The sequence below is a fragment of the Phyllostomus hastatus genome, unplaced genomic scaffold (genome assembly GCF_019186645.2).
Source record: "Phyllostomus hastatus isolate PE091 unplaced genomic scaffold, TTU_PhHast_1.1 phas_contig_150, whole genome shotgun sequence".
NCBI lineage: Eukaryota > Metazoa > Chordata > Mammalia > Chiroptera > Phyllostomidae > Phyllostomus > Phyllostomus hastatus.
The window spans coordinates 36,333,333-36,360,721 of NW_025333611.1; the positions used below are offsets into that span (position 1 = coordinate 36,333,333).

Sequence of the window (27,389 nt, forward strand, 5' to 3'; positions counted from 1 at the left end):
GAAACAATCTGGTTCGGCACAATAAACACAACAACCAGACCAGCCCCGATGAAAGTGGGGATCTACCACTCACACCTAGGTCCCTAAAGACCAAGGGAGCCCTCACACCTTGCAAGCAATGCAAAGAGGAAGTGCCAGGTGAAGACCGACCCCCCAGCATGCCAGCTTCTCTGACGCTGGGTAAGGAGGTGGATAGTGAAGAGCCGTGGAGGCCCTCTGCCAGCAGGAAGCCTCGCAAACGGAAACGTCCTGGGCCACTCCTGCGGCCGCTGCCTCCACTGCTCTGGGATCCAGGTGAGCTGCCCCCACCTCCTAAGTTGCCTCGCCTTGCTAGTGACAAAAACCTGGGTACCTTGTGGAGCACCTTGCAAAGCAAAAAGACCTTGGAGGACAAAACAGTGGGCATAGCTGACAGCAGTGCCACTCAGCCTGCCCCTTCCGTCTCTGCTCCTGGCTCGGCGATGGCAGACACCCTGCCCCTGGCCACTGAGACTGGGCCGGGCTCTGCTACCATCTCAGCCAGGGTGGCTGCAGACCTGAGCTCTCAGCTAGTGTTCCATGGTGATGAGGACATTAAAATGGACACGACTTCCCCTCACTTTGGGGCCACAACCATACCTTCCGACGACGACGACATCGAAATGGACACTACACCCCCCTTGCTATGCCGCCACAATCCTCTCTTCTCCAAACTGTGATGCAAGATTCATGCCAGTTTACCAGATCCAGTACAGCGTGGAGCACAGGCGCCCTGCAGGCGCTCTGCCAGCCCGCCCCCATTGAAGGGCTACTGCCCTGCCTCAGGCCACCCCCTTGGTCCCTATCCACACCACAGCCTACCGAAGGGGCCCCTGAAGGTCAGAGAAGGGAACTTCCCTCCCCAATGCCCCTGTCAGCACCAGACAACCACTCATGGCATCAGAGTTGCCACCAAGACGTTGAGCACTGCGCACAGGGGCTCACTGTTGTTAAGAAGTCTGCAGGTCCACTTGTGGTTCTGGGCCCCACAGCTCCCATGGTGGTGGGAGCTGTGCGGTCAGTGTGTCTGGCCCAGGGCCCACTCATCCACAGGCGTCCAGAGTGTCCACTCTAGAGATGGACTGAGGAGGGCACAGCACTGCTTTCAGATCTCCTTGTGGCCCTGTGGTTGGGGTCCACCTGGCCCAGCACAGCTGCTGCAGGAGGAGGAGCATGCCCCACCCAGTGCTGGGTACACTGCCCGTTCCACCTTACATCCGACCACCTGGAGCCCACCTGTCCTAACCCTAAGTTATGTGATGACGGAGAGTAGACACCGTTCCCACGATTGGAGGCACCAGTGCCCATGCTCATGGTCAGTGCACCTGCGGCTGCCTGGACAGGGAGAGTCTCCTGCACTTCCAGCCACCACCTCCACGGAGAAGAAAGGTTTGTCATTCCCCTTTTCACCATGAGAGGCTGTCTCTGATAACTTTTTTTTTGCTTTTAAATAGTTTACATGATGACATTCACTGGTGGGATGTGGTAGCAGCTGGGGCCCAGCCCTGAGGCTCCTTCCCCTCCTCAGGGAACAGAAATGGAGCCAGTGTGGCTAGAGCAGAGCGGTCAGCACTGCGTGGTGGGGAAGGAGATCAGAGAGGATGTGAATGGTGATACCAGGTAGTATCTGTCAGCCACGGTGAGGGGTTCATTTTCATTTTACTCTGAATGAACCTGAAAGTTACTGGAGTTGCCTGAGCTGAGGAGTGACACACGATCTGATGTGCATCTTAAAAGCTTGTTTTACCCACCGACTATACTAGTTTTGTTAATGCTACGTAACAAATGACTACACATTTAGTGGCTTAAAACAGCACCTGTTGATTATGTCAAAGTTTCAGTGGATCCAGGGTGGAGAGGATGGGCCAGTTAGCTGGGTTCTCTGTTCAGCATCTCATAAGTCTAAAATCAAGTGCTTTTGGAATTGCAGGGTCCTGTTGGCAGAATTCTCTTCCTTATAGTTGCAAGATTGAGGTCAAGGTCCCCAATTTTTGGTTGTGGATTATTTTCATCCTAGTTATTTTCTCCTACTGTGGTAAAATGATTCATAACATAAAAATTTGCCATCTTAACCATTTGTTAAGTGTACAGTCCAGTGGTATTAAGTACACTCACATTGTTGTGAAACATCTTTAAATGTTTTCATCCTGCAGGTCTGAAACTCTGTGCCCACTGAACAATTTCCCTCTCCTCCCTCCTCCCATCTCCTGGTAACCCCCATCCTGCTTTCTGTCTCCACGAGCTTGGAAAATGTGCATGCTGCGTGTAAGTGGTATTTGCCTTTTTGGCAACACAGTATTTGCCTTTTTGGCAACTGGCTTATTGTTCGCTTTTTGCTGCCTGCCAGCCTGGCACCGACTTGGGATGATGGGTAGAGGGATAGGAGGGTGGATCAGAAGCAGCAGCCTGGTGAGGAGGAGAAACGAGCTGAAAGTTAGAGGTGGGGAGCTCTCCCGAGAAAATACTTCTCTACTCCTCTGAGCCTTCGCCCCCACCCCGGTCCCCTCAACATCATCACATGCCTCAGGGAAGCAGAGCCTTGGGGAGTGGCCCTCTCAGGGCACCAGCTGCACAGGGCAGGTGGACTGGCTGGCTGTCTTCTGCTCTGAGGGTCCCACAGTGTTTAGGGTCTTCAGGTAAGTTTACATCTGTGGCAGTAAGATACACTAAGGGTTGTACATTGTGCAGGAACAATTTCAGCTTGCAAAAAGGCAGCTTATTTTTTTTTAATTTTATCAATAAATTTCTTAATGTACCTTTAATAAAAAAATTTACTTGAAATTTGTAATTCTGATTTTTAGAAACTTGGTTGCCTTTAGATGGCCACGGGCTGAGTGGCCCCTGAGCACAGAACGCCAGCCCTGCTGGGCTCCGACCACAGACAGGCTCCTGCCGAGCCTGCCCCCCGCTGACGCAGCTTTCCCCGCTGCCTGTCCTGCTTCCCTGCTGCCAGTGTGGCCAACTCTAGCAAATGCAAATACCAGCACCCAGTGCAATTTAGGTTTTAGACCATCAACAAGTAGCTTTTTAGTATCAGTATGTCCCATGAACTATCTGAGCCATGCCTGCACAAAAGTTATCTGTTGGTCCTCTGAAGTTGAAATCGAACTGGGTGTCCTGTATGGTGTCTGGCAACCCTGCCTGTCCCAGGAGCGTGCCCACAATAAATCATTTGAACACGCGTGTGCACACACACACACACCCAATCATTTGTGTGTTTTTTAGTGGAAATTAATGTCACAAATGACTGCCGTCTCGGTGGAGTTTGGAAATGGTGTTCAAGACAAGCCAGGCCACTTCCCATGGAGAAACAAATGTGTCATCTGATGGGTCAGAACACAGTCAGAAGGACAGTTTCCAATTGAGATAAGTCACTGCATTCACTGGTTACTGCTTCATTTTATTAATCATTTAGATTTTATTTATGTACTTATTTATTTTTATTGATTGCTTTTAGAGAGAGGAGCAGGAAGAAAGAGAGAAACATCAATTTGTTGTTCCGCTTATTCATGCATTCATTGGTTGAGTCTTGTATGTGCCCTGACTGGAGATTGAACCTGCAACCTTGGTGTATGGGGGACATCGCTTTGAAGAACTGAGGTACCCGGCCAGGGCCACTGAGATTTTAGGTAGCATGTCATTTTATTAGTTCATTATCAAATATTGTAATTTCTATAGCTATATTTTATTTACTTTGTTATTATCTGTTTTTTTTTAAAGATTTTATTTATTTATTTTTTAGAGAGGGAAGGACAGGAGAAAGAGAGAGAGAAACATCAATGTGCAGTTGCTGGGGGCCATGGCCTGCAACCCAGGCATGAGCCCTGACTGGGAATCAAACCTGCGACACTTTGGTTCACAGCCCACGCTCAATCCACTGAGCTACAACAGCCAGGGATGGGTTTTTTTTTCCACTAGACTAAGGTCAATAACAACCAAATTTGATATTCTACTTTCTTGCAACCCAGAGTACCACAGTGTGGGTGATTAATAATTGTTGACGAGTAAGTGAATTAATGAAATTTCCTCCATATCCCATTAGAAAATAAAAGGAAGGAATTTTTATCAATATACTGGAGAAGCAAAGAAATAAGAAATAAAACCAGAAAATTTCTCATCTTCAAAATCTGCAAGATAAATACCATCATAAAATTGAGGAGGGGGGTGAAGTAAACATTTTCATACATGTCTAGAGAGAGTGTAAGTTGGTCGACTCTGTAGAAGGCAGTGTGCTTATTTTTTACAAAGAAGTTCAAGTATTTCTTTCTCAGTACCCACCATTTTAATTTGTAGCAGTTCGACCTAAAAAAGTAGAGACGTGCTCAAAAAGGTGAAAAGATTTATTTCCACTAATAAAAGGTGAAACCAAAGGAAGTGACTAAGTACATTATGATAGAATGTCTTGTACAAATCATGTTTTTGAATAATTTGCACAAAAAGGTTTCTCATAAGACATTAATGTTTCTTACTTTTGAAAAGATATTAATGCTTTTAAAAGGCAATATAAAATAGCTACATTGTATTATTATTTCAACTTTATAAAACATGAAAACTGATTAGTGACTGAGAGTACAGAACTCAAGTCATGTAGACTCAGTGTGAATACTGACTTTGCCATTTAGTTATTAAAGACATGCCATTCTACAAATTATTTCATTTACCTAAGTTTCCATTTTTATTCTGTGAAATTCACATAATAGTAGTAGCAACTACCTTAGAATGTTATGAGGATTAAATGAGAAATGAGTTATTTATTATTAGTGTAAAAATAATTGAGGGGAAACAAGAAAACATTCACTTAATTTTTTCTCTTTGTGATGCCATATAGGTGCCTTTGTCCTTTAAATTCCATATGATATTTTCTAAATTACCTATAATGAAACTATTAATTCGTAATCCAAAATAGGTATTGGTAATAAAAATAAGACTAGAGTAAATTATTGCTTAAATGATTAAAAAACATTTTTAATGTGGATAAGCACATTCAAATTTATAGCTTATAATTTATTTTTTAATATATTAAACACCAATAGAGAAAACACATTCATCAAATTTTGTTTGTCAAAGAAATAACAGTCAATTCATTAAACACGTAACATTCTCCCTTGTGAGAGTTTAGCTCCCTCACAATGTCACTTACTTAGAGCAAAGGTGAAAATCAGGAAGAACCTTCAGAACAACATAAGCCCTGAAGCAGCAGAGCAAATGGTACAGAATCTGTGTGCTAAACCACATGTCTTTCTCAGTTAAAAAGGCCCTCGAGTCTTCTCTTGGTGGCCTTGCTGGTCTGTGGCTGGTTTGTGGGAACTCTCTCCACGTCACTGTGCAAGCAAGGACCCGAGGGGCTTCCTGGACTTGCTCTTCTTCTGGTCTTGCACATCCTACAACCAAGTCTTCTCCATTCTGCCCTTAAATGAAGCAGGAGGTCAGAGAAAAATTCAAACCGCCTTTGTCTCTCACTTGGTGTATTGGATGTTTCTGAACTGATCTCCTGTCTAGTCTTCATCTCTTCCACGTGGCCCCCTTTCCCACGTCCTGCCCCTTCACTGCTTGCTAGCTGAAATGCATCTGGACTCGCCATTGCTCTGGAGACCAAACTGCAGGCAGGGACCACCTCAGAGCCCTGCCTGGTGTGGCCTCTGCCTGCCCCTCCAGCTTCATCTGTCCTCTCTGTCATGTAAGCAAGCTCAGCTGACACCACAGCAGAAACGACTTCCCAGTTCCTACATTTCTCTCACTTGCTAGCCTGTCGACCATTCCCAAGCCAGACCTCTGACCTGAACACACACTCTTCTGTCCTGCCTTTTTACCTGTGAGCCTTTAAGCTGCCTATCCTTTGGGGCCCAGCTTAGGAATCCTGTCTGAAAGTCTTTGGTGATCACCTGGCAGGAGTCCTGCCATCCCCTGCTTCACACGTGTTGTTTCTCTGATCACAACCCAGCTGTACCTTAAGCTCCTGGGAGGCTGCCGCCCTTTCCTTCACTGTATTTCTAAACCAGCTGTGCTGCCTCATTTCCAAGCCCAGGACATGAGGAGCACAAACTATAAGTGAGACTAGAGGCCATTATTGACAGACGTAGAGACTAAGGGAGAAACCAGCAAGGTGAAGCCTCACAGCTGGAGAGGGAACTTGAAGCAAGGGACTTAAAACTCTTGGTACTTATTTTATTTATTGATTTTGGGACAGAGCCAGAGAGGGAAACATTGCTTTATTCCACTTACCTATGCATTCATTGGTTGCTTCTTGTACTTGCCTGGATTGATGATGGAACCCGCAACCTTGATGTATTGGGACAACCCTCTGAGCAACTCAGTCAGCTGACCAGGGCTTGAATTGATTTTTTAAAATTATATTTTGTTGTTTACGGCATTACAGTTGTCCCAACTTTTCTTCCTTTGTCCCCTACCTCCCAGTCCCCCCCCCCTAGTCCCTCAGGCAATCCTCACACTGCTATCCATGCCCATGGTTCATGCATATATGTTCTTTGGTTACGCTATTCCTTGTGCTGTACTTTGCTTCCCCATGGCTATTCTGTAAGTACCTGTCTATGCTTCTTAATCCCCTTGTGTCTTCACCCATTCCCCCAAACCCCCTCCTGTTTGGCAACCATCAGAATGCTCTCTGTGTCTATGATGCTTGTTCATTTTGTTCTTTAGATTTAATTGTTGATATATATGTATTTATCGTAATTTTATTGTTCATATTTTTCGTCTTATTTTTCTTTAAGAAGACACTTTAACATTTCATTTAATGCTGGTTTGGTTGTGTCTTGGTATTTTTTTTTTAGATAGAAGCAAAGTCAATAAGGGCTTCATTCTTTTTTTTTAAGATTTTATTTATTTGTTTTTTAGAGAGGGAAGGGAGGGAGAAAGAGAGAGAGAGAGAGAGAAACATCAATGTGTGGCTGCTGGGGACCGTGGCCTGCAACCCAGGCATGTGCCCTGACTGGGAATCGAACCTGCAATGCTTTGGTTCGCAGCCCGCGCTCAATCCACTGAGCTACACCAGCCAGGGCAGGGCTTCACTCTTAATAGACTGCAAGACAATGTCCAAAAACAGGAACTCAGACCATGAGAAAGGCATGTCCAGTCCAGACTGAATGAAACTGTTATTTGAAAGAATGCCAGGAAAATAGTTGAAATAACATAACATTTGATCATTTATTATATTTGACAATTGCTCTAGTGAATTATTCCTTCAGTGCCACCCAGTAACATCAAATTGGTCATTTCAGTTCTAGATGTGTCTACCTTGTGTTTCATTTCCTGTCGCAGGATGGTAAGTGACAGTAATGCAGTTGCTTATTCATATAATCGATAAAATATTTCAAAATATGGAGACTATAGAATTACACAGATTATAAAATTTTTCAGCTGAGAAATTTTAATGTTTTTTTTTGCTCAATGCTTTTTTTTTTAGAAAAAATTCTGTATCTCAGTGTTTGGAGGTCTATAAACAGATTTTAAACAATAGAATGCATAATAATTTCAAACTTTGTCTACTCTCTTTCATTCCTTTTTATAAACTGTCCAGTTCCTTCTCTAATCTCAGCTCTGTCTAGTCTTACAGCGATGCTCTGATTCTTGTAATGCCATTAAATACACCAATAGTACACCGATAGATAACCACAAGTACACCGATAATTGGTAAGTATTTCTCCTAGAGCTATAGGGGATTAGCTTCCAGTGGCCACAGATGATACTTCCACCAAATGATTCTCACTGAAGAGTGTGAAGAGGCATCACTCCAGCTTCCGATGCCACTCTGTCCCTTTCCACTGCTTGTCTGCTAAGCCAATGCCATGCAGTCGTGGAATTTCAAGACACCACATCTGTGTTAGGGAGGGTAGGCTAGGCTACACTGTGGTGATAAATACCCCACAGACTATCAGTTACTACGCCTGCCTGCGTCTCCTGTCCAGTCTGGAGCCAGGAGAGCACGCGGTGGCTCACACTGTGGAGCAGAACGGACCCAGGAGAACTGCGGGGAAGGCTGAGGACACGACAGGACACTTGCCCAATTCGGAATCAGAAACAGAAGGTCCAGTGTTGGACACAGGAGTGTGTAAGGTACAAACACAGCCCTGGCTCTGTACTTGGGTGGGGGGGATGAGCTGTGCGTGAAAGGCAGGGTCCCTCCTAGAACTCTCTTTTTGTACCCCCACCCCCATAATGAGCGTCCCCATCTGGGTGAGGAGCAAGGTGGGGGACATTCATGCTGAATGGAGGGGCTGGCCCCTGGAGTCCTGTGGAGGTGCAGATGGGGGTGAGAAGGTCACGAAGCTGGCGGCTGGGTGAGATCAGGGCACATCCCCAAGGGGCATGCAGTCTCCCAGGAGGAAAGTACTAGTTCCTGGGGAAAACCCTCATTGAACAGAGTATTACTTTATCTTGGTGTCTTCACTTTCATTTCCTTTGCTATGAAGTCTTTTCAGTAGATTGAAACTTTTTTCCCCAGAGTCTTGGTGATGATTTGTACACACTCTAAGGTCCCCACTGGTTCTCCCATTGCCTGCCCCTCCTCCTCCGAAGACTGCAACACAGAGTTAAAGAGGGTGTGTTTCTCCACCAAGGGTCTCCTCCTTCTGACTGCAGTCTGTTTCCGAATGTAAAGCAGGGATGGATGCTAAACACCTCCCTCCCTCCCTGAAAGGTGTGAGAAGACCACCCCTTTGCTAGCGATGATGGGATTCGGGAATGGAGTGGTTGCTGAGGAAAGGCGTAGGGCTCTGGCCAAGGGTCCAAGGCAGCATTGCCCTGGGATACCCCCAGGATCTTAGGGGCAGAGTGGGGAAGCGGGGTCCCTCTGCATCACAGGCTGGATGTAGCTTAGGGAGGTTTTTCTGGTCTCCTGGATCTCACTTTCCTCTCCACTCAGCCTGTGGCTCCCTTCATCTCCTCCTTCATACAAGAGTTCAGAAGTGGGCGGAACAGGACAAAGCCTCCAATTTGATATTCTTTCTCTCTTTCTTCACTCTCTCTCAGACACCAAGTACTTCTGAAACTAAGAAAAGGTATTGTTAATTTGAAATAAACTGTTTTGCCTTTCCCACATGATGAAAATCAAGCAAACAGGAAATCAAGTAAACACCCAAACAGAACATTGGAGGGATACTTTGCTAAGAATTGATATCATAACCACAAACCACTCACCCCAAAATTTTCTTCAAAAGACTGGTTTGATGGGAGAAATCCCAGCCCTTCAGCTCCAACTGTGACAAATCTCTAAGGAGATGGATGCCTCGCAGACTAACAGTCTGAGAGACCTTAATGCCTGCTCCTCTCACTTCTCATCTTGTCCAGAGCCAGCATCAGGAGCAGCTGGGAGGATAAATGTGTCAAACCAGGTTCTCCGTCACCTTGTGGGCTGTGTTAGACAGGACAGCGTTGACCATTCAGTGTTCTTGCTGGAAAAGTTTGTCCTGAACTTAACCTTGAGGCAATTGTGTGACAACTGCAGAATTGAGGCCATTGAAAAGGATAACTGGTCTCTCCTTCTTCAAACATTCAATGTCACCACAAATAAGATGGCAAAAGGAGGAGAGTTTAGGTTCCAAAGGACTACGCAGATTGTGTCACCATATTTCTTTAGTCCTTTGGAAACAAAAACATCTCCTCACTGTTTTGTGGCTGTCTTTCTTGCTGGTGATGCTGACTCGCTGTAGAGGACAGGTCTGTGGTCGGGCTCACCGGTCTGCATTCTGAAGTTGCCTGATCATTTCCTCATGATGAAATTCAGGCCAGCCCTTTGGCCAGGAACACTGCCTAGTGCATGCTGTGTGCCCCCCTAGTGCAGCCCACATGGAGGCCAAGGGTGTCTGGCTTTCCCGGCACCACTGCTGTGAAGCTCAGGCCAGGCTCTGGGTTTGGCTCTCGGTGGATGTATATCCAATCCCTCAGTTGCCAGCCTACATCCTTGCTGTTTCTCTGGACCAGCAGAGAAGAAGATTGGACAGAACCTTCTAGGTTTCTTTTCCTCATTCGTATGGGCCAGCAAGAGATCCACCCCAGTTGACTCTGCTCCGGTGGCCCCAGGGCTGTGTCTTATCCCTGCGCTGGTTGCACCCAGCTCCTGGGGCTGCACCCTCACCCCCACAGGCTCCTCCCTGTCATTCCTGTGTTTTTCATCCCCTTTACTTCTGGCACCTAGGGAGTTCCCACCCTTTTTCTTTCAGCACATCTATGTTTCGATTATGTCATTTCAGCATTCTTGTAGTTTATTGCAAGAAAGGGAAGAGCTGTTTCTTCCCTGGAAAGGGAGCACTAAATTCCCTTCTCACCATTTCTTCACACCCCCAGTAATAGTGAATTCTATCACTTTTTAGCTGTCAGACATGCCCACTGCACAGAACCACTGACAAATAGATACACCCATCCCATAGAAACAATAACAGACAGATACACTCGTCCCATAGAACCAATGACAGACAGACAGATACACCCATGCCATAGAACCGATGATATACAAAACCACACAAAGAAGTACTGGGAGACAGATACACCTCTCCCAATACAACCAATGATACACACACACACACACACACACACACACACACACACACACACTGAGAACCAGGTTAGCAAGCACTTTTCAATGACTAATGATGCTTAATGTCTCTGGAATGGATGCTGAAGGAAAGCCAGACACTACAAAACCATGTGAGTCCTTGTAGGGCTCCTGACTGTTTTCATCGTGGTCCCTTGTATAGAAGTTCTTAAGGCAGTTTGATTTTTTCTGGGTTTGCCCCTGTTTGGGGTGGCCTTCGTTTTCCTCTCTCCATCGCCTTGAGCCAGACCATATTGTTTAGAGAGACTTCTGCATTCTGAGTGATCACAATTCCTGAAATATGGTCCACGCCTTGGGTCTTGATGTTTAAATTTTGTCACATATCTTCCAACAGTTTCTCTAATTCTGTTTGAGTAATGCTTTGCCTTTACTACACTCCTAAGCTGTATGTGTAGCTTACAATGGAGTGTTCTTTGCTGACAGTGACAGAGCATAATCTTTCAGAGATTTTCAGCCAGAGCTCACGTTGTTGAGAACGAGAAGGAGATGCGGGCGCTAGAATGCCGGCCAGCAGCATGCCGGCCTTCTGTTCAGCTTCTCCTTCGGGGGTGTATTTCCGTTGGGGTTGCTGGACCTGTCCTAGTGGGCCCTGTGGAGGGCTGGTGCATTAGGTTGCCTCTAGTTTTGATCAGTAAAACAACTTGACATTTTTGTTTCAGAAAAGCCTGTGTCTCCCAAATCTGGAACATTGAAGAGCCCTCCCAAAGGATTCGATATGCCCACCATTAACAAAAGTTATTATAATGTGGTGAGTGATTGCACACCTTGTTTTTTGAATGTCTCTGAAACTCAGAAGTGTAGACTATAGGTAAACTGCTGAAATGATAAGGAAATAAAAATAAAAACCACACATGTAACCACCATTAATGGCTTGGTACATTTCCTTCCAATCTCTCTATATTTTATAATCTTATATTTTAAAAATATTTGATATATGCAATTGTACCTTGTTCTTGTCACATAACTTGGTATTGTCAATTTATCCCCATACCAAGTCTTCAAAAATGAGATTTAAAAAGGTATATAATGGAAGGACGTTGGTGTTGAGGAGAATACAACGACCATGTCTTCCAGTGCTTTGACAAAACCTCAGATGCGCGGCCTCCTGGCCAAGCGTCTGCGATTTCATCTTGTGGGAGCCATCCTTGTATCCCTGGGGGTTGCAGCTTCCTACAAGTTTGGTGTGGCTGAAAGAAGAAAGAAGGCATATGCAGATTTCTACAGAAATTATGATTCCAAGAAAGATTTTGAGGAGATGAGGAAGGCCGGTATCTTTCAGAGTGCAAAGTGATCTTGGAATGTAAAGAATTTCTCTGGGGTGAATTCCATGGAAGGCTGTCACTGACCTGTGTTCCTCCTGAACTATGAAGCATGAATATTTGAGCTAAGAAAAAAGTTTCTCTTGTTAAATAAACAATTAAGAATTACTGTGAAAAAAAGGTATATAATGTGTTTTAAAGATTTTATGTGTGTTTAATGATATGTTTATATTTGGAGTAGACTGTAAGTACCTTAGATCAATATAGTTTCTTTATATCTTAACATAGTCTTTCCTGGGATTGGTGTGTGTGTACATTTATATACATATATGTGTATATAAAAATATCAAATAGCATGAAATTAGAGGAGAGTGTGTAAGCGTTATACATAGTAAAGTCAAGTATTTCAGAATCCTGAAACTTAACTGCATTTGGAAATTTACCATGAGCAATTTGGGAGCTTAAAATATATCTGTGTTGTTAAATCTGATATCTAATCCAAATCTTCTTTGTCCCTACACAATTGCATATTGTACAAAAAGTAGAAAATGGTATTCTTTATTTCAATAAAATTTTACGTTGCTATTATGTATCTTTTGGTATATGTCAGCAAAGTACACTTTTTAAATATGTTTATGTTTTTGAATTGTGTGCAAAATGTGCATTTATTCAGTTTTTCCCCCCCTGCCTCCTATTTCTTATTTCCTTGAATAGGGAATATATACAGTAAATCTGAGACCACGAGACCTCTGTATTTCTGAAGTGAAATAACAGCTGACTGGTGTTTCTTCACAGCAGACCTTATCGTGGGTTTCATTTTCTGTACTTGTATTAAGAAATGCTGAAAAATTGCCCCGACTGGTGTGGCTCAGTGGGTTGGGCATCACTCTGTGGACTGAAAGGTCACCGGTTTGATTCCCATTCAGGGTACATGCCTAGGTTAAAGGCCAGTTCCCAGGTTGGGGGTGTTCCAGGGGGAAACGATCAACGTTTCTCTCCCTCTCTTTCTCCCTTCCTTCCCCCCTCTCTAAATAAACAAAGTATAAAGACATTTTTTAAAAAAAGAATGGTGAAAAACTGTGACAGAGCTGAACAAGGCGGTTCTGCCACGCTGACCTGTTGCCGCAGCCTTCGCCGTGAGTCTGCACATTCAGCTTCCTTCTACGCAGGTACCTTCCACTTGCCCCCAACTCTTACAGAACAAGTCGGCCTCAGGGAAAAGTTGCTCACTTCACTGGTGACTGTCAGGTGCCCACTCTGTGCCAGGCCCTGCCGAGGTCTTAGGCACAGAGCAGGGTTGGAAGTGGCAGGATGTCTCTTTGTCAGCATACGTGCTAGTGCATGGGCGCGATTCAGTGTTTCCTGTCACCTCTGGTACCCATTTCACTGCCTCCTCTTGTTATAATTCCCTTCACCACATCCGGCTCATGGGGTTCTGTGTGTGATACTTCCGAGCGCACACCAGGACTTGTCCTTGACTTCTTGTCCTTGAACCGATCAAGTCCAGATCTTCTTTTCCTGAGACATCCTGCATTGAAGTCTGTCCTTCGATTTCCATGGTTTCTCCCTTCTTTTCACCAATCTTCACCTCCGCGACTTGCAGAGCTTGGGTCCTCACACGTCCTGTGCTCCGACCCCTGGGGGCCGTCTTCCTGGCCCAGTTCTGCTCGGCTCTCCGCATCCTCTTCGGTCCTGTGCCTGCTGCATGTGTTCGTTCCCGTGATGTGATTCCACCAACTTACTTGCTTTTCAGTGAGTAATGTGTTGTATGTGTAGTTTCGTGCATGTAGCCAGAAAAGACGGTGAAAGTCTCTTCATGGGTTTTCAAGGTTTCTTACTAAGAAAACATAACTGTCAATGGGTGCAGCTTCCTTTTCCTCTTTCATTCTGTGAGATGTTGGCTTTTATTTTGGGGAGAGTGTCAGGAGGTGAACAATGCAATCATAATCCACAGTGATGTTCCAAAGAGGGAGCTACTTATTTTCTATTAAGGTCAAAGTAGTCTCTTTGTTTCTGTGATTTCACTTTCTGCTGGGCCAGGCAGGGCAAGGTCTGGCGGATGGGGCCTGGGTGGCCCGGAACAGACACCTGGCATGGAGGGCCAGCAAGGGCCAAACACCTGCTACCCACAGCTGGAGGTCCAGTGCCAGGAAGTCATGAGAGGATTGGCCAGTTGTTCAGGCCCCGCCCCTTGCCCTTTGCTCCCCGCCCCCCCCGCGGCCCCGTGCTGGTGCTGGTCCGTTGATGTTTCCATGGAGACATCAGAACTCCTGGCTACAGTTAGTTCAGTGCGTGCTAGAGACCCAGAGGAGTAGGAAGCAAAGGAGACGCTCTCCCAGTTTCTACTCTCTTCTTGGCTCGTTTAGCGCACAACCAGCTCTAGATGGGCAATTTTATTTCTAAGTTTCATCGACGATTTTGCCGCTGGCGCCGTCACCGTCCCCTTGCCCAGTGGCCGTCATCCAGTGGTTTTCCCGGTCCATTGCGATGATGCCCCGCCTGGCCGGGACCACCCCGCTGCTCCTGCGCCTGTGGTGCGCCCTGGCCACAGGCTGTCCCACAGGAATCGGGCACCTGTAGCTTCAGGGTTTTACATCGCGCCGAGAAGGCCGTGGTCCCCTTCCGCAGACGGCATGCTTCCCTGTGGGGATCCTTCCCTCGGTGAACTGGAAGGACCCTCCGAAGAAGCCCGTGTTGTCTGCTAGAAATTCTAGGATGTTTGGACCCTCAAGAACGGTCTATATCCCTCCTGCAAGGCGCAGGTTTTCTCTCCTGCCTCCACCACCGGAGCAGGGAGTCGTGGCTGAGAAGCCAGGACCCTCCAGTACCTCCTCATGTCCTTGTCCAAAGGAGGTGGAGGTGAAAGTCCAAGTGGAGTCCCCAGAATGGATGGAAAAGAACAGAAACAATCTGGTTCGGCACAATAAACACAACAACCAGACCAGCCCCGATGAAAGTGGGGATCTACCACTCACACCTAGGTCCCTAAAGACCAAGGGAGCCCTCACACCTTGCAAGCAATGCAAAGAGGAAGTGCCAGGTGAAGACCGACCCCCCAGCATGCCAGCTTCTCTGACGCTGGGTAAGGAGGTGGATAGTGAAGAGCCGTGGAGGCCCTCTGCCAGCAGGAAGCCTCGCAAACGGAAACGTCCTGGGCCACTCCTGCGGCCGCTGCCTCCACTGCTCTGGGATCCAGGTGAGCTGCCCCCACCTCCTAAGTTGCCTCGCCTTGCTAGTGACAAAAACCTGGGTACCTTGTGGAGCACCTTGCAAAGCAAAAAGACCTTGGAGGACAAAACAGTGGGCATAGCTGACAGCAGTGCCACTCAGCCTGCCCCTTCCGTCTCTGCTCCTGGCTCGGCGATGGCAGACACCCTGCCCCTGGCCACTGAGACTGGGCCGGGCTCTGCTACCATCTCAGCCAGGGTGGCTGCAGACCTGAGCTCTCAGCTAGTGTTCCATGGTGATGAGGACATTAAAATGGACACGACTTCCCCTCACTTTGGGGCCACAACCATACCTTCCGACGACGACGACATCGAAATGGACACTACACCCCCTTGCTATGCCGCCACAATCCTCTCTTCTCCAAACTGTGATGCAAGATTCATGCCAGTTTACCAGATCCAGTACAGCGTGGAGCACAGGCGCCCTGCAGGCGCTCTGCCAGCCCGCCCCCATTGAAGGGCTACTGCCCTGCCTCAGGCCACCCCCTTGGTCCCTATCCACACCACAGCCTACCGAAGGGGGCCCCTGAAGGTCAGAGAAGGGAACTTCCCTCCCCAATGCCCCTGTCAGCACCAGACAACCACTCATGGCATCAGAGTTGCCACCAAGACGTTGAGCACTGCGCACAGGGGCTCACTGTTGTTAAGAAGTCTGCAGGTCCACTTGTGGTTCTGGGCCCCCACAGCTCCCATGGTGGTGGGAGCTGTGCGGTCAGTGTGTCTGGCCCAGGGCCCACTCATCCACAGGCGTCCAGAGTGTCCACTCTAGAGATGGACTGAGGAGGGCACAGCACTGCTTTCAGATCTCCTTGTGGCCCTGTGGTTGGGGTCCACCTGGCCCAGCACAGCTGCTGCAGGAGGAGGAGCATGCCCCACCCAGTGCTGGGTACACTGCCCGTTCCACCTTACATCCGACCACCTGGAGCCCACCTGTCCTAACCCAAGTTATGTGATGACGGAGAGTAGACACCGTTCCCACGATTGGAGGCACCAGTGCCCATGCTCATGGTCAGTGCACCTGCGGCTGCCTGGACAGGGAGAGTCTCCTGCACTTCCAGCCACCACCTCCACGGAGAAGAAAGGTTTGTCATTCCCCTTTTCACCATGAGAGGCTGTCTCTGATAACTTTTTTTTTGCTTTTAAATAGTTTACATGATGACATTCACTGGTGGGATGTGGTAGCAGCTGGGGCCCAGCCCTGAGGCTCCTTCCCTCCTCAGGGAACAGAAATGGAGCCAGTGTGGCTAGAGCAGAGCGGTCAGCACTGCGTGGTGGGGGAAGGAGATCAGAGAGGATGTGAATGGTGATACCAGGTAGTATCTGTCAGCCACGGTGAGGGGTTCATTTTCATTTTACTCTGAATGAACCTGAAAGTTACTGGAGTTGCCTGAGCTGAGGAGTGACACACGATCTGATGTGCATCTTAAAAGCTTGTTTTACCCACCGACTATACTAGTTTTGTTAATGCTACGTAACAAATGACTACACATTTAGTGGCTTAAAACAGCACCTGTTGATTATGTCAAAGTTTCAGTGGATCCAGGGTGGAGAGGATGGGCCAGTTAGCTGGGTTCTCTGTTCAGCATCTCATAAGTCTAAAATCAAGTGCTTTTGGAATTGCAGGGTCCTGTTGGCAGAATTCTCTTCCTTATAGTTGCAAGATTGAGGTCAAGGTCCCCAATTTTTGGTTGTGGATTATTTTCATCCTAGTTATTTTCTCCTACTGTGGTAAAATGATTCATAACATAAAATTTGCCATCTTAACCATTTGTTAAGTGTACAGTCCAGTGGTATTAAGTACACTCACATTGTTGTGAAACATCTTTAAATGTTTTCATCCTGCAGGTCTGAAACTCTGTGCCCACTGAACAATTTCCCTCTCCTCCCTCCTCCCATCTCCTGGTAACCCCCATCCTGCTTTCTGTCTCCACGAGCTTGGAAAATGTGCATGCTGCGTGTAAGTGGTATTTGCCTTTTTGGCAACACAGTATTTGCCTTTTTGGCAACTGGCTTATTGTTCGCTTTTTGCTGCCTGCCAGCCTGGCACCGACTTGGGATGATGGGTAGAGGGATAGGAGGGTGGATCAGAAGCAGCAGCCTGGTGAGGAGGAGAAACGAGCTGAAAGTTAGAGGTGGGGAGCTCTCCCGAGAAAATACTTCTCTACTCCTCTGAGCCTTCGCCCCCACCCCGGTCCCCTCAACATCATCACATGCCTCAGGGAAGCAGAGCCTTGGGGAGTGGCCCTCTCAGGGCACCAGCTGCACAGGGCAGGTGGACTGGCTGGCTGTCTTCTGCTCTGAGGGTCCCACAGTGTTTAGGGTCTTCAGGTAAGTTTACATCTGTGGCAGTAAGATACACTAAGGGTTGTACATTGTGCAGGAACAATTTCAGCTTGCAAAAAGGCAGCTTATTTTTTTTTAATTTTATCAATAAATTTCTTAATGTACCTTTAATAAAAAAATTTACTTGAAATTTGTAATTCTGATTTTTAGAAACTTGGTTGCCTTTAGATGGCCACGGGCTGAGTGGCCCCTGAGCACAGAACGCCAGCCCTGCTGGGCTCCGACCACAGACAGGCTCCTGCCGAGCCTGCCCCCCGCTGACGCAGCTTTCCCGCTGCCTGTCCTGCTTCCCTGCTGCCAGTGTGGCCAACTCTAGCAAATGCAAATACCAGCACCCAGTGCAATTTAGGTTTTAGACCATCAACAAGTAGCTTTTTAGTATCAGTATGTCCCATGAACTATCTGAGCCATGCCTGCACAAAAGTTATCTGTTGGTCCTCTGAAGTTGAAATCGAACTGGGTGTCCTGTATGGTGTCTGGCAACCCTGCCTGTCCCAGGAGCGTGCCCACAATAAATCATTTGAACACGCGTGTGCACACACACACACACCCAATCATTTGTGTGTTTTTTAGTGGAAATTAATGTCACAAATGACTGCCGTCTCGGTGGAGTTTGGAAATGGTGTTCAAGACAAGCCAGGCCACTTCCCATGGAGAAACAAATGTGTCATCTGATGGGTCAGAACACAGTCAGAAGGACAGTTTCCAATTGAGATAAGTCACTGCATTCACTGGTTACTGCTTCATTTTATTAATCATTTAGATTTTATTTATGTACTTATTTATTTTTTATTGATTGCTTTTAGAGAGAGGAGCAGGAAGAAAGAGAGAAACATCAATTTGTTGTTCCGCTTATTCATGCATTCATTGGTTGAGTCTTGTATGTGCCCTGACTGGAGATTGAACCTGCAACCTTGGTGTATGGGGACATCGCTTTGAAGAACTGAGGTACCCGGCCAGGGCCACTGAGATTTTAGGTAGCATGTCATTTTATTAGTTCATTATCAAATATTGTAATTTCTATAGCTATATTTTATTTACTTTGTTATTATCTGTTTTTTTTTAAAGATTTTATTTATTTATTTTTAGAGAGGGAAGGACAGGAGAAAGAGAGAGAGAAACATCAATGTGCAGTTGCTGGGGGCCATGGCCTGCAACCCAGGCATGAGCCCTGACTGGGAATCAAACCTGCGACACTTTGGTTCACAGCCCACGCTCAATCCACTGAGCTACAACAGCCAGGGATGGTTTTTTTTTTTTCCACTAGACTAAGGTCAATAACAACCAAATTTGATATTCTACTTTCTTGCAACCCAGAGTACCACAGTGTGGGTGATTAATAATTGTTGACGAGTAAGTGAATTAATGAAATTTCCTCCATATCCCATTAGAAAATAAAAGGAAGGAATTTTTATCAATATACTGGAGAAGCAAAGAAATAAGAAATAAAACCAGAAAATTTCTCATCTTCAAAATCTGCAAGATAAATACCATCATAAAATTGAGGAGGGGGTGAAGTAAACATTTTCATACATGTCTAGAGAGAGTGTAAGTTGGTCGACTCTGTAGAAGGCAGTGTGCTTATTTTTACAAAGAAGTTCAAGTATTTCTTTCTCAGTACCCACCATTTTAATTTGTAGCAGTTCGACCTAAAAAGTAGAGACGTGCTCAAAAAGGTGAAAAGATTTATTTCCACTAATAAAAGGTGAAACCAAAGGAAGTGACTAAGTACATTATGATAGAATGTCTTGTACAAATCATGTTTTTGAATAATTTGCACAAAAAGGTTTCTCATAAGACATTAATGTTTCTTACTTTTGAAAAGATATTAATGCTTTTAAAAGGCAATATAAAATAGCTACATTGTATTATTATTTCAACTTTATAAAACATGAAAACTGATTAGTGACTGAGAGTACAGAACTCAAGTCATGTAGACTCAGTGTGAATACTGACTTTGCCATTTAGTTATTAAAGACATGCCATTCTACAAATTATTTCATTTACCTAAGTTTCCATTTTTATTCTGTGAAATTCACATAATAGTAGTAGCAACTACCTTAGAATGTTATGAGGATTAAATGAGAAATGAGTTATTTATTATTAGTGTAAAAATAATTGAGGGGAAACAAGAAAACATTCACTTAATTTTTCTCTTTGTGATGCCATATAGGTGCCTTTGTCCTTTAAATTCCATATGATATTTTCTAAATTACCTATAATGAAACTATTAATTCGTAATCCAAAATAGGTATTGGTAATAAAAATAAGACTAGAGTAAATTATTGCTTAAATGATTAAAAACATTTTTAATGTGGATAAGCACATTCAAATTTATAGCTTATAATTTATTTTTTAATATATTAAACACCAATAGAGAAAACACATTCATCAAATTTTGTTTGTCAAAGAAATAACAGTCAATTCATTAAACACGTAACATTCTCCCTTGTGAGAGTTTAGCTCCCTCACAATGTCACTTACTTAGAGCAAAGGTGAAAATCAGGAAGAACCTTCAGAACAACATAAGCCCTGAAGCAGCAGAGCAAATGGTACAGAATCTGTGTGCTAAACCACATGTCTTTCTCAGTTAAAAAGGCCCTCGAGTCTTCTCTTGGTGGCCTTGCTGGTCTGTGGCTGGTTTGTGGGAACTCTCTCCACGTCACTGTGCAAGCAAGGACCCGAGGGGCTTCCTGGACTTGCTCTTCTTCTGGTCTTGCACATCCTACAACCAAGTCTTCTCCATTCTGCCCTTAAATGAAGCAGGAGGTCAGAGAAAAATTCAAACCGCCTTTGTCTCTCACTTGGTGTATTGGATGTTTCTGAACTGATCTCCTGTCTAGTCTTCATCTCTTCCACGTGGCCCCCTTTCCCACGTCCTGCCCCTTCACTGCTTGCTAGCTGAAATGCATCTGGACTCGCCATTGCTCTGGAGACCAAACTGCAGGCAGGGACCACCTCAGAGCCCTGCCTGGTGTGGCCTCTGCCTGCCCCTCCAGCTTCATCTGTCCTCTCTGTCATGTAAGCAAGCTCAGCTGACACCACAGCAGAAACGACTTCCCAGTTCCTACATTTCTCTCACTTGCTAGCCTGTCGACCATTCCCAAGCCAGACCTCTGACCTGAACACACACTCTTCTGTCCTGCCTTTTTTACCTGTGAGCCTTTAAGCTGCCTATCCTTTGGGGCCCAGCTTAGGAATCCTGTCTGAAAGTCTTTGGTGATCACCTGGCAGGAGTCCTGCCATCCCCTGCTTCACACGTGTTGTTTCTCTGATCACAACCCAGCTGTACCTTAAGCTCCTGGGAGGCTGCCGCCCTTTCCTTCACTGTATTTCTAAACCAGCTGTGCTGCCTCATTTCCAAGCCCAGGACATGAGGAGCACAAACTATAAGTGAGACTAGAGGCCATTATTGACAGACGTAGAGACTAAGGGAGAAACCAGCAAGGTGAAGCCTCACAGCTGGAGAGGGAACTTGAAGCAAGGGACTTAAAACTCTTGGTACTTATTTTATTTATTGATTTTGGGACAGAGCCAGAGAGGGAAACATTGCTTTATTCCACTTACCTATGCATTCATTGGTTGCTTCTTGTACTTGCCTGGATTGATGATGGAACCCGCAACCTTGATGTATTGGGACAACCCTCTGAGCAACTCAGTCAGCTGACCAGGGCTTGAATTGATTTTTTAAAATTATATTTTGTTGTTTACGGCATTACAGTTGTCCCAACTTTTCTTCCTTTGTCCCCTACCTCCCAGTCCCCCCTAGTCCCTCAGGCAATCCTCACACTGCTATCCATGCCCATGGTTCATGCATATATGTTCTTTGGTTACGCTATTCCTTGTGCTGTACTTTGCTTCCCCATGGCTATTCTGTAAGTACCTGTCTATGCTTCTTAATCCCCTTGTGTCTTCACCCATTCCCCCAAACCCCCTCCTGTTTGGCAACCATCAGAATGCTCTCTGTGTCTATGATGCTTGTTCATTTTGTTCTTTAGATTTAATTGTTGATATATATGTATTTATCGTAATTTTATTGTTCATATTTTTCGTCTTATTTTTCTTTAAGAAGACACTTTAACATTTCATTTAATGCTGGTTTGGTTGTGTCTTGGTATTTTTTTTTTAGATAGAAGCAAAGTCAATAAGGGCTTCATTCTTTTTTTTTAAGATTTTATTTATTTGTTTTTAGAGAGGGAAGGGAGGGAGAAAGAGAGAGAGAGAGAGAGAAACATCAATGTGTGGCTGCTGGGGACCGTGGCCTGCAACCCAGGCATGTGCCCTGACTGGGAATCGAACCTGCAATGCTTTGGTTCGCAGCCCGCGCTCAATCCACTGAGCTACACCAGCCAGGGCAGGGCTTCACTCTTAATAGACTGCAAGACAATGTCCAAAAACAGGAACTCAGACCATGAGAAAGGCATGTCCAGTCCAGACTGAATGAAACTGTTATTTGAAAGAATGCCAGGAAAATAGTTGAAATAACATAACATTTGATCATTTATTATATTTGACAATTGCTCTAGTGAATTATTCCTTCAGTGCCACCCAGTAACATCAAATTGGTCATTTCAGTTCTAGATGTGTCTACCTTGTGTTTCATTTCCTGTCGCAGGATGGTAAGTGACAGTAATGCAGTTGCTTATTCATATAATCGATAAAATATTTCAAAATATGGAGACTATAGAATTACACAGATTATAAAATTTTTCAGCTGAGAAATTTTAATGTTTTTTTTTGCTCAATGCTTTTTTTTTAGAAAAAAATTCTGTATCTCAGTGTTTGGAGGTCTATAAACAGATTTTAAACAATAGAATGCATAATAATTTCAAACTTTGTCTACTCTCTTTCATTCCTTTTTATAAACTGTCCAGTTCCTTCTCTAATCTCAGCTCTGTCTAGTCTTACAGCGATGCTCTGATTCTTGTAATGCCATTAAATACACCAATAGTACACCGATAGATAACCACAAGTACACCGATAATTGGTAAGTATTTCTCCTAGAGCTATAGGGGATTAGCTTCCAGTGGCCACAGATGATACTTCCACCAAATGATTCTCACTGAAGAGTGTGAAGAGGCATCACTCCAGCTTCCGATGCCACTCTGTCCCTTTCCACTGCTTGTCTGCTAAGCCAATGCCATGCAGTCGTGGAATTTCAAGACACCACATCTGTGTTAGGGAGGGTAGGCTAGGCTACACTGTGGTGATAAATACCCCACAGACTATCAGTTACTACGCCTGCCTGCGTCTCCTGTCCAGTCTGGAGCCAGGAGAGCACGCGGTGGCTCACACTGTGGAGCAGAACGGACCCAGGAGAACTGCGGGGAAGGCTGAGGACACGACAGGACACTTGCCCAATTCGGAATCAGAAACAGAAGGTCCAGTGTTGGACACAGGAGTGTGTAAGGTACAAACACAGCCCTGGCTCTGTACTTGGGTGGGGGGGATGAGCTGTGCGTGAAAGGCAGGGTCCCTCCTAGAACTCTCTTTTTGTACCCCCACCCCCATAATGAGCGTCCCCATCTGGGTGAGGAGCAAGGTGGGGGACATTCATGCTGAATGGAGGGGCTGGCCCCTGGAGTCCTGTGGAGGTGCAGATGGGGTGAGAAGGTCACGAAGCTGGCGGCTGGGTGAGATCAGGGCACATCCCCAAGGGGCATGCAGTCTCCCAGGAGGAAAGTACTAGTTCCTGGGGAAAACCCTCATTGAACAGAGTATTACTTTATCTTGGTGTCTTCACTTTCATTTCCTTTGCTATGAAGTCTTTTCAGTAGATTGAAACTTTTTTCCCCAGAGTCTTGGTGATGATTTGTACACACTCTAAGGTCCCCACTGGTTCTCCCATTGCCTGCCCCTCCTCCTCCGAAGACTGCAACACAGAGTTAAAGAGGGTGTGTTTCTCCACCAAGGGTCTCCTCCTTCTGACTGCAGTCTGTTTCCGAATGTAAAGCAGGGATGGATGCTAAACACCTCCCTCCCTCCCTGAAAGGTGTGAGAAGACCACCCCTTTGCTAGCGATGATGGGATTCGGGAATGGAGTGGTTGCTGAGGAAAGGCGTAGGGGCTCTGGCCAAGGGTCCAAGGCAGCATTGCCCTGGGATACCCCCAGGATCTTAGGGGGCAGAGTGGGGAAGCGGGGTCCCTCTGCATCACAGGCTGGATGTAGCTTAGGGAGGTTTTTCTGGTCTCCTGGATCTCACTTTCCTCTCCACTCAGCCTGTGGCTCCCTTCATCTCCTCCTTCATACAAGAGTTCAGAAGTGGGCGGAACAGGACAAAGCCTCCAATTTGATATTCTTTCTCTCTTTCTTCACTCTCTCTCAGACACCAAGTACTTCTGAAACTAAGAAAAGGTATTGTTAATTTGAAATAAACTGTTTTGCCTTTCCCACATGATGAAAATCAAGCAAACAGGAAATCAAGTAAACACCCAAACAGAACATTGGAGGGATACTTTGCTAAGAATTGATATCATAACCACAAACCACTCACCCCAAAATTTTCTTCAAAAGACTGGTTTGATGGGAGAAATCCCAGCCCTTCAGCTCCAACTGTGACAAATCTCTAAGGAGATGGATGCCTCGCAGACTAACAGTCTGAGAGACCTTAATGCCTGCTCCTCTCACTTCTCATCTTGTCCAGAGCCAGCATCAGGAGCAGCTGGGAGGATAAATGTGTCAAACCAGGTTCTCCGTCACCTTGTGGGCTGTGTTAGACAGGACAGCGTTGACCATTCAGTGTTCTTGCTGGAAAAGTTTGTCCTGAACTTAACCTTGAGGCAATTGTGTGACAACTGCAGAATTGAGGCCATTGAAAAGGATAACTGGTCTCTCCTTCTTCAAACATTCAATGTCACCACAAATAAGATGGCAAAAGGAGGAGAGTTTAGGTTCCAAAGGACTACGCAGATTGTGTCACCATATTTCTTTAGTCCTTTGGAAACAAAAACATCTCCTCACTGTTTTGTGGCTGTCTTTCTTGCTGGTGATGCTGACTCGCTGTAGAGGACAGGTCTGTGGTCGGGCTCACCGGTCTGCATTCTGAAGTTGCCTGATCATTTCCTCATGATGAAATTCAGGCCAGCCCTTTGGCCAGGAACACTGCCTAGTGCATGCTGTGTGCCCCCTAGTGCAGCCCACATGGAGGCCAAGGGTGTCTGGCTTTCCCGGCACCACTGCTGTGAAGCTCAGGCCAGGCTCTGGGTTTGGCTCTCGGTGGATGTATATCCAATCCCTCAGTTGCCAGCCTACATCCTTGCTGTTTCTCTGGACCAGCAGAGAAGAAGATTGGACAGAACCTTCTAGGTTTCTTTTCCTCATTCGTATGGGCCAGCAAGAGATCCACCCCAGTTGACTCTGCTCCGGTGGCCCCAGGGCTGTGTCTTATCCCTGCGCTGGTTGCACCCAGCTCCTGGGGCTGCACCCTCACCCCCACAGGCTCCTCCCTGTCATTCCTGTGTTTTTCATCCCCTTTACTTCTGGCACCTAGGGAGTTCCCACCCTTTTTCTTTCAGCACATCTATGTTTCGATTATGTCATTTCAGCATTCTTGTAGTTTATTGCAAGAAAGGGAAGAGCTGTTTCTTCCCTGGAAAGGGAGCACTAAATTCCCTTCTCACCATTTCTTCACACCCCCAGTAATAGTGAATTCTATCACTTTTTAGCTGTCAGACATGCCCACTGCACAGAACCACTGACAAATAGATACACCCATCCCATAGAAACAATAACAGACAGATACACTCGTCCCATAGAACCAATGACAGACAGACAGATACACCCATGCCATAGAACCGATGATATACAAAACCACACAAAGAAGTACTGGGAGACAGATACACCTCTCCCAATACAACCAATGATACACACACACACACACACACACACACACACACACACACACACTGAGAACCAGGTTAGCAAGCACTTTTCAATGACTAATGATGCTTAATGTCTCTGGAATGGATGCTGAAGGAAAGCCAGACACTACAAAACCATGTGAGTCCTTGTAGGGCTCCTGACTGTTTTCATCGTGGTCCCTTGTATAGAAGTTCTTAAGGCAGTTTGATTTTTTCTGGGTTTGCCCCTGTTTGGGGTGGCCTTCGTTTTCCTCTCTCCATCGCCTTGAGCCAGACCATATTGTTTAGAGAGACTTCTGCATTCTGAGTGATCACAATTCCTGAAATATGGTCCACGCCTTGGGTCTTGATGTTTAAATTTTGTCACATATCTTCCAACAGTTTCTCTAATTCTGTTTGAGTAATGCTTTGCCTTTACTACACTCCTAAGCTGTATGTGTAGCTTACAATGGAGTGTTCTTTGCTGACAGTGACAGAGCATAATCTTTCAGAGATTTTCAGCCAGAGCTCACGTTGTTGAGAACGAGAAGGAGATGCGGGCGCTAGAATGCCGGCCAGCAGCATGCCGGCCTTCTGTTCAGCTTCTCCTTCGGGGTGTATTTCCGTTGGGGTTGCTGGACCTGTCCTAGTGGGCCCTGTGGAGGGCTGGTGCATTAGGTTGCCTCTAGTTTTGATCAGTAAAACAACTTGACATTTTTGTTTCAGAAAAGCCTGTGTCTCCCAAATCTGGAACATTGAAGAGCCCTCCCAAAGGATTCGATATGCCCACCATTAACAAAAGTTATTATAATGTGGTGAGTGATTGCACACCTTGTTTTTTTGAATGTCTCTGAAACTCAGAAGTGTAGACTATAGGTAAACTGCTGAAATGATAAGGAAATAAAAATAAAAACCACACATGTAACCACCATTAATGGCTTGGTACATTTCCTTCCAATCTCTCTATATTTTATAATCTTATATTTTAAAAATATTTGATATATGCAATTGTACCTTGTTCTTGTCACATAACTTGGTATTGTCAATTTATCCCCATACCAAGTCTTCAAAAATGAGATTTAAAAAGGTATATAATGGAAGGACGTTGGTGTTGAGGAGAATACAACGACCATGTCTTCCAGTGCTTTGACAAAACCTCAGATGCGCGGCCTCCTGGCCAAGCGTCTGCGATTTCATCTTGTGGGAGCCATCCTTGTATCCCTGGGGGTTGCAGCTTCCTACAAGTTTGGTGTGGCTGAAAGAAGAAAGAAGGCATATGCAGATTTCTACAGAAATTATGATTCCAAGAAAGATTTTGAGGAGATGAGGAAGGCCGGTATCTTTCAGAGTGCAAAGTGATCTTGGAATGTAAAGAATTTCTCTGGGGGTGAATTCCATGGAAGGCTGTCACTGACCTGTGTTCCTCCTGAACTATGAAGCATGAATATTTGAGCTAAGAAAAAGTTTCTCTTGTTAAATAAACAATTAAGAATTACTGTGAAAAAAAGGTATATAATGTGTTTTAAAGATTTTATGTGTGTTTAATGATATGTTTATATTTGGAGTAGACTGTAAGTACCTTAGATCAATATAGTTTCTTTATATCTTAACATAGTCTTTCCTGGGATTGGTGTGTGTGTACATTTATATACATATATGTGTATATAAAAATATCAAATAGCATGAAATTAGAGGAGAGTGTGTAAGCGTTATACATAGTAAAGTCAAGTATTTCAGAATCCTGAAACTTAACTGCATTTGGAAATTTACCATGAGCAATTTGGGAGCTTAAAATATATCTGTGTTGTTAAATCTGATATCTAATCCAAATCTTCTTTGTCCCTACACAATTGCATATTGTACAAAAAGTAGAAAATGGTATTCTTTATTTCAATAAAATTTTACGTTGCTATTATGTATCTTTTGGTATATGTCAGCAAAGTACACTTTTTAAATATGTTTATGTTTTGAATTGTGTGCAAAATGTGCATTTATTCAGTTTTTCCCCCCTGCCTCCTATTTCTTATTTCCTTGAATAGGGAATATATACAGTAAATCTGAGACCACGAGACCTCTGTATTTCTGAAGTGAAATAACAGCTGACTGGTGTTTCTTCACAGCAGACCTTATCGTGGG

The 27,389-nt window shown here is 45.3% G+C and overlaps 2 protein-coding genes across 2 annotated transcripts; both read left to right on the forward strand.

Annotated features, from left to right (window-relative positions):
* The first annotated feature begins 11,616 nt into the window (after positions 1-11,616).
* Positions 11,617-11,968, forward strand: LOC123811375 (cytochrome c oxidase subunit 6C). Its single transcript, XM_045827369.1, has one exon. The coding sequence runs from the start codon at positions 11,649-11,651 to the stop codon at positions 11,874-11,876; it is 228 nt and encodes a 75-aa protein (XP_045683325.1). The 5' UTR covers positions 11,617-11,648; the 3' UTR covers positions 11,877-11,968.
* Positions 11,969-26,352: 14,384 nt separating this feature from the next.
* Positions 26,353-26,749, forward strand: LOC123811371 (cytochrome c oxidase subunit 6C). The gene has a single exon (XM_045827356.1). The coding sequence runs from the start codon at positions 26,385-26,387 to the stop codon at positions 26,610-26,612; it is 228 nt and encodes a 75-aa protein (XP_045683312.1). The 5' UTR covers positions 26,353-26,384; the 3' UTR covers positions 26,613-26,749.
* The last annotated feature ends 640 nt before the right edge of the window (positions 26,750-27,389 follow it).

Excerpts from the sequence above, each read along its gene's own strand:
- LOC123811371 (XM_045827356.1), top strand. The coding sequence starts at position 26,385 with ATGTCTTCCAGTGCTTTGACAAAACCTCAGATGCGCGGCCTCCTGGCC.
- LOC123811375 (XM_045827369.1), top strand. The coding sequence starts at position 11,649 with ATGTCTTCCAGTGCTTTGACAAAACCTCAGATGCGCGGCCTCCTGGCC.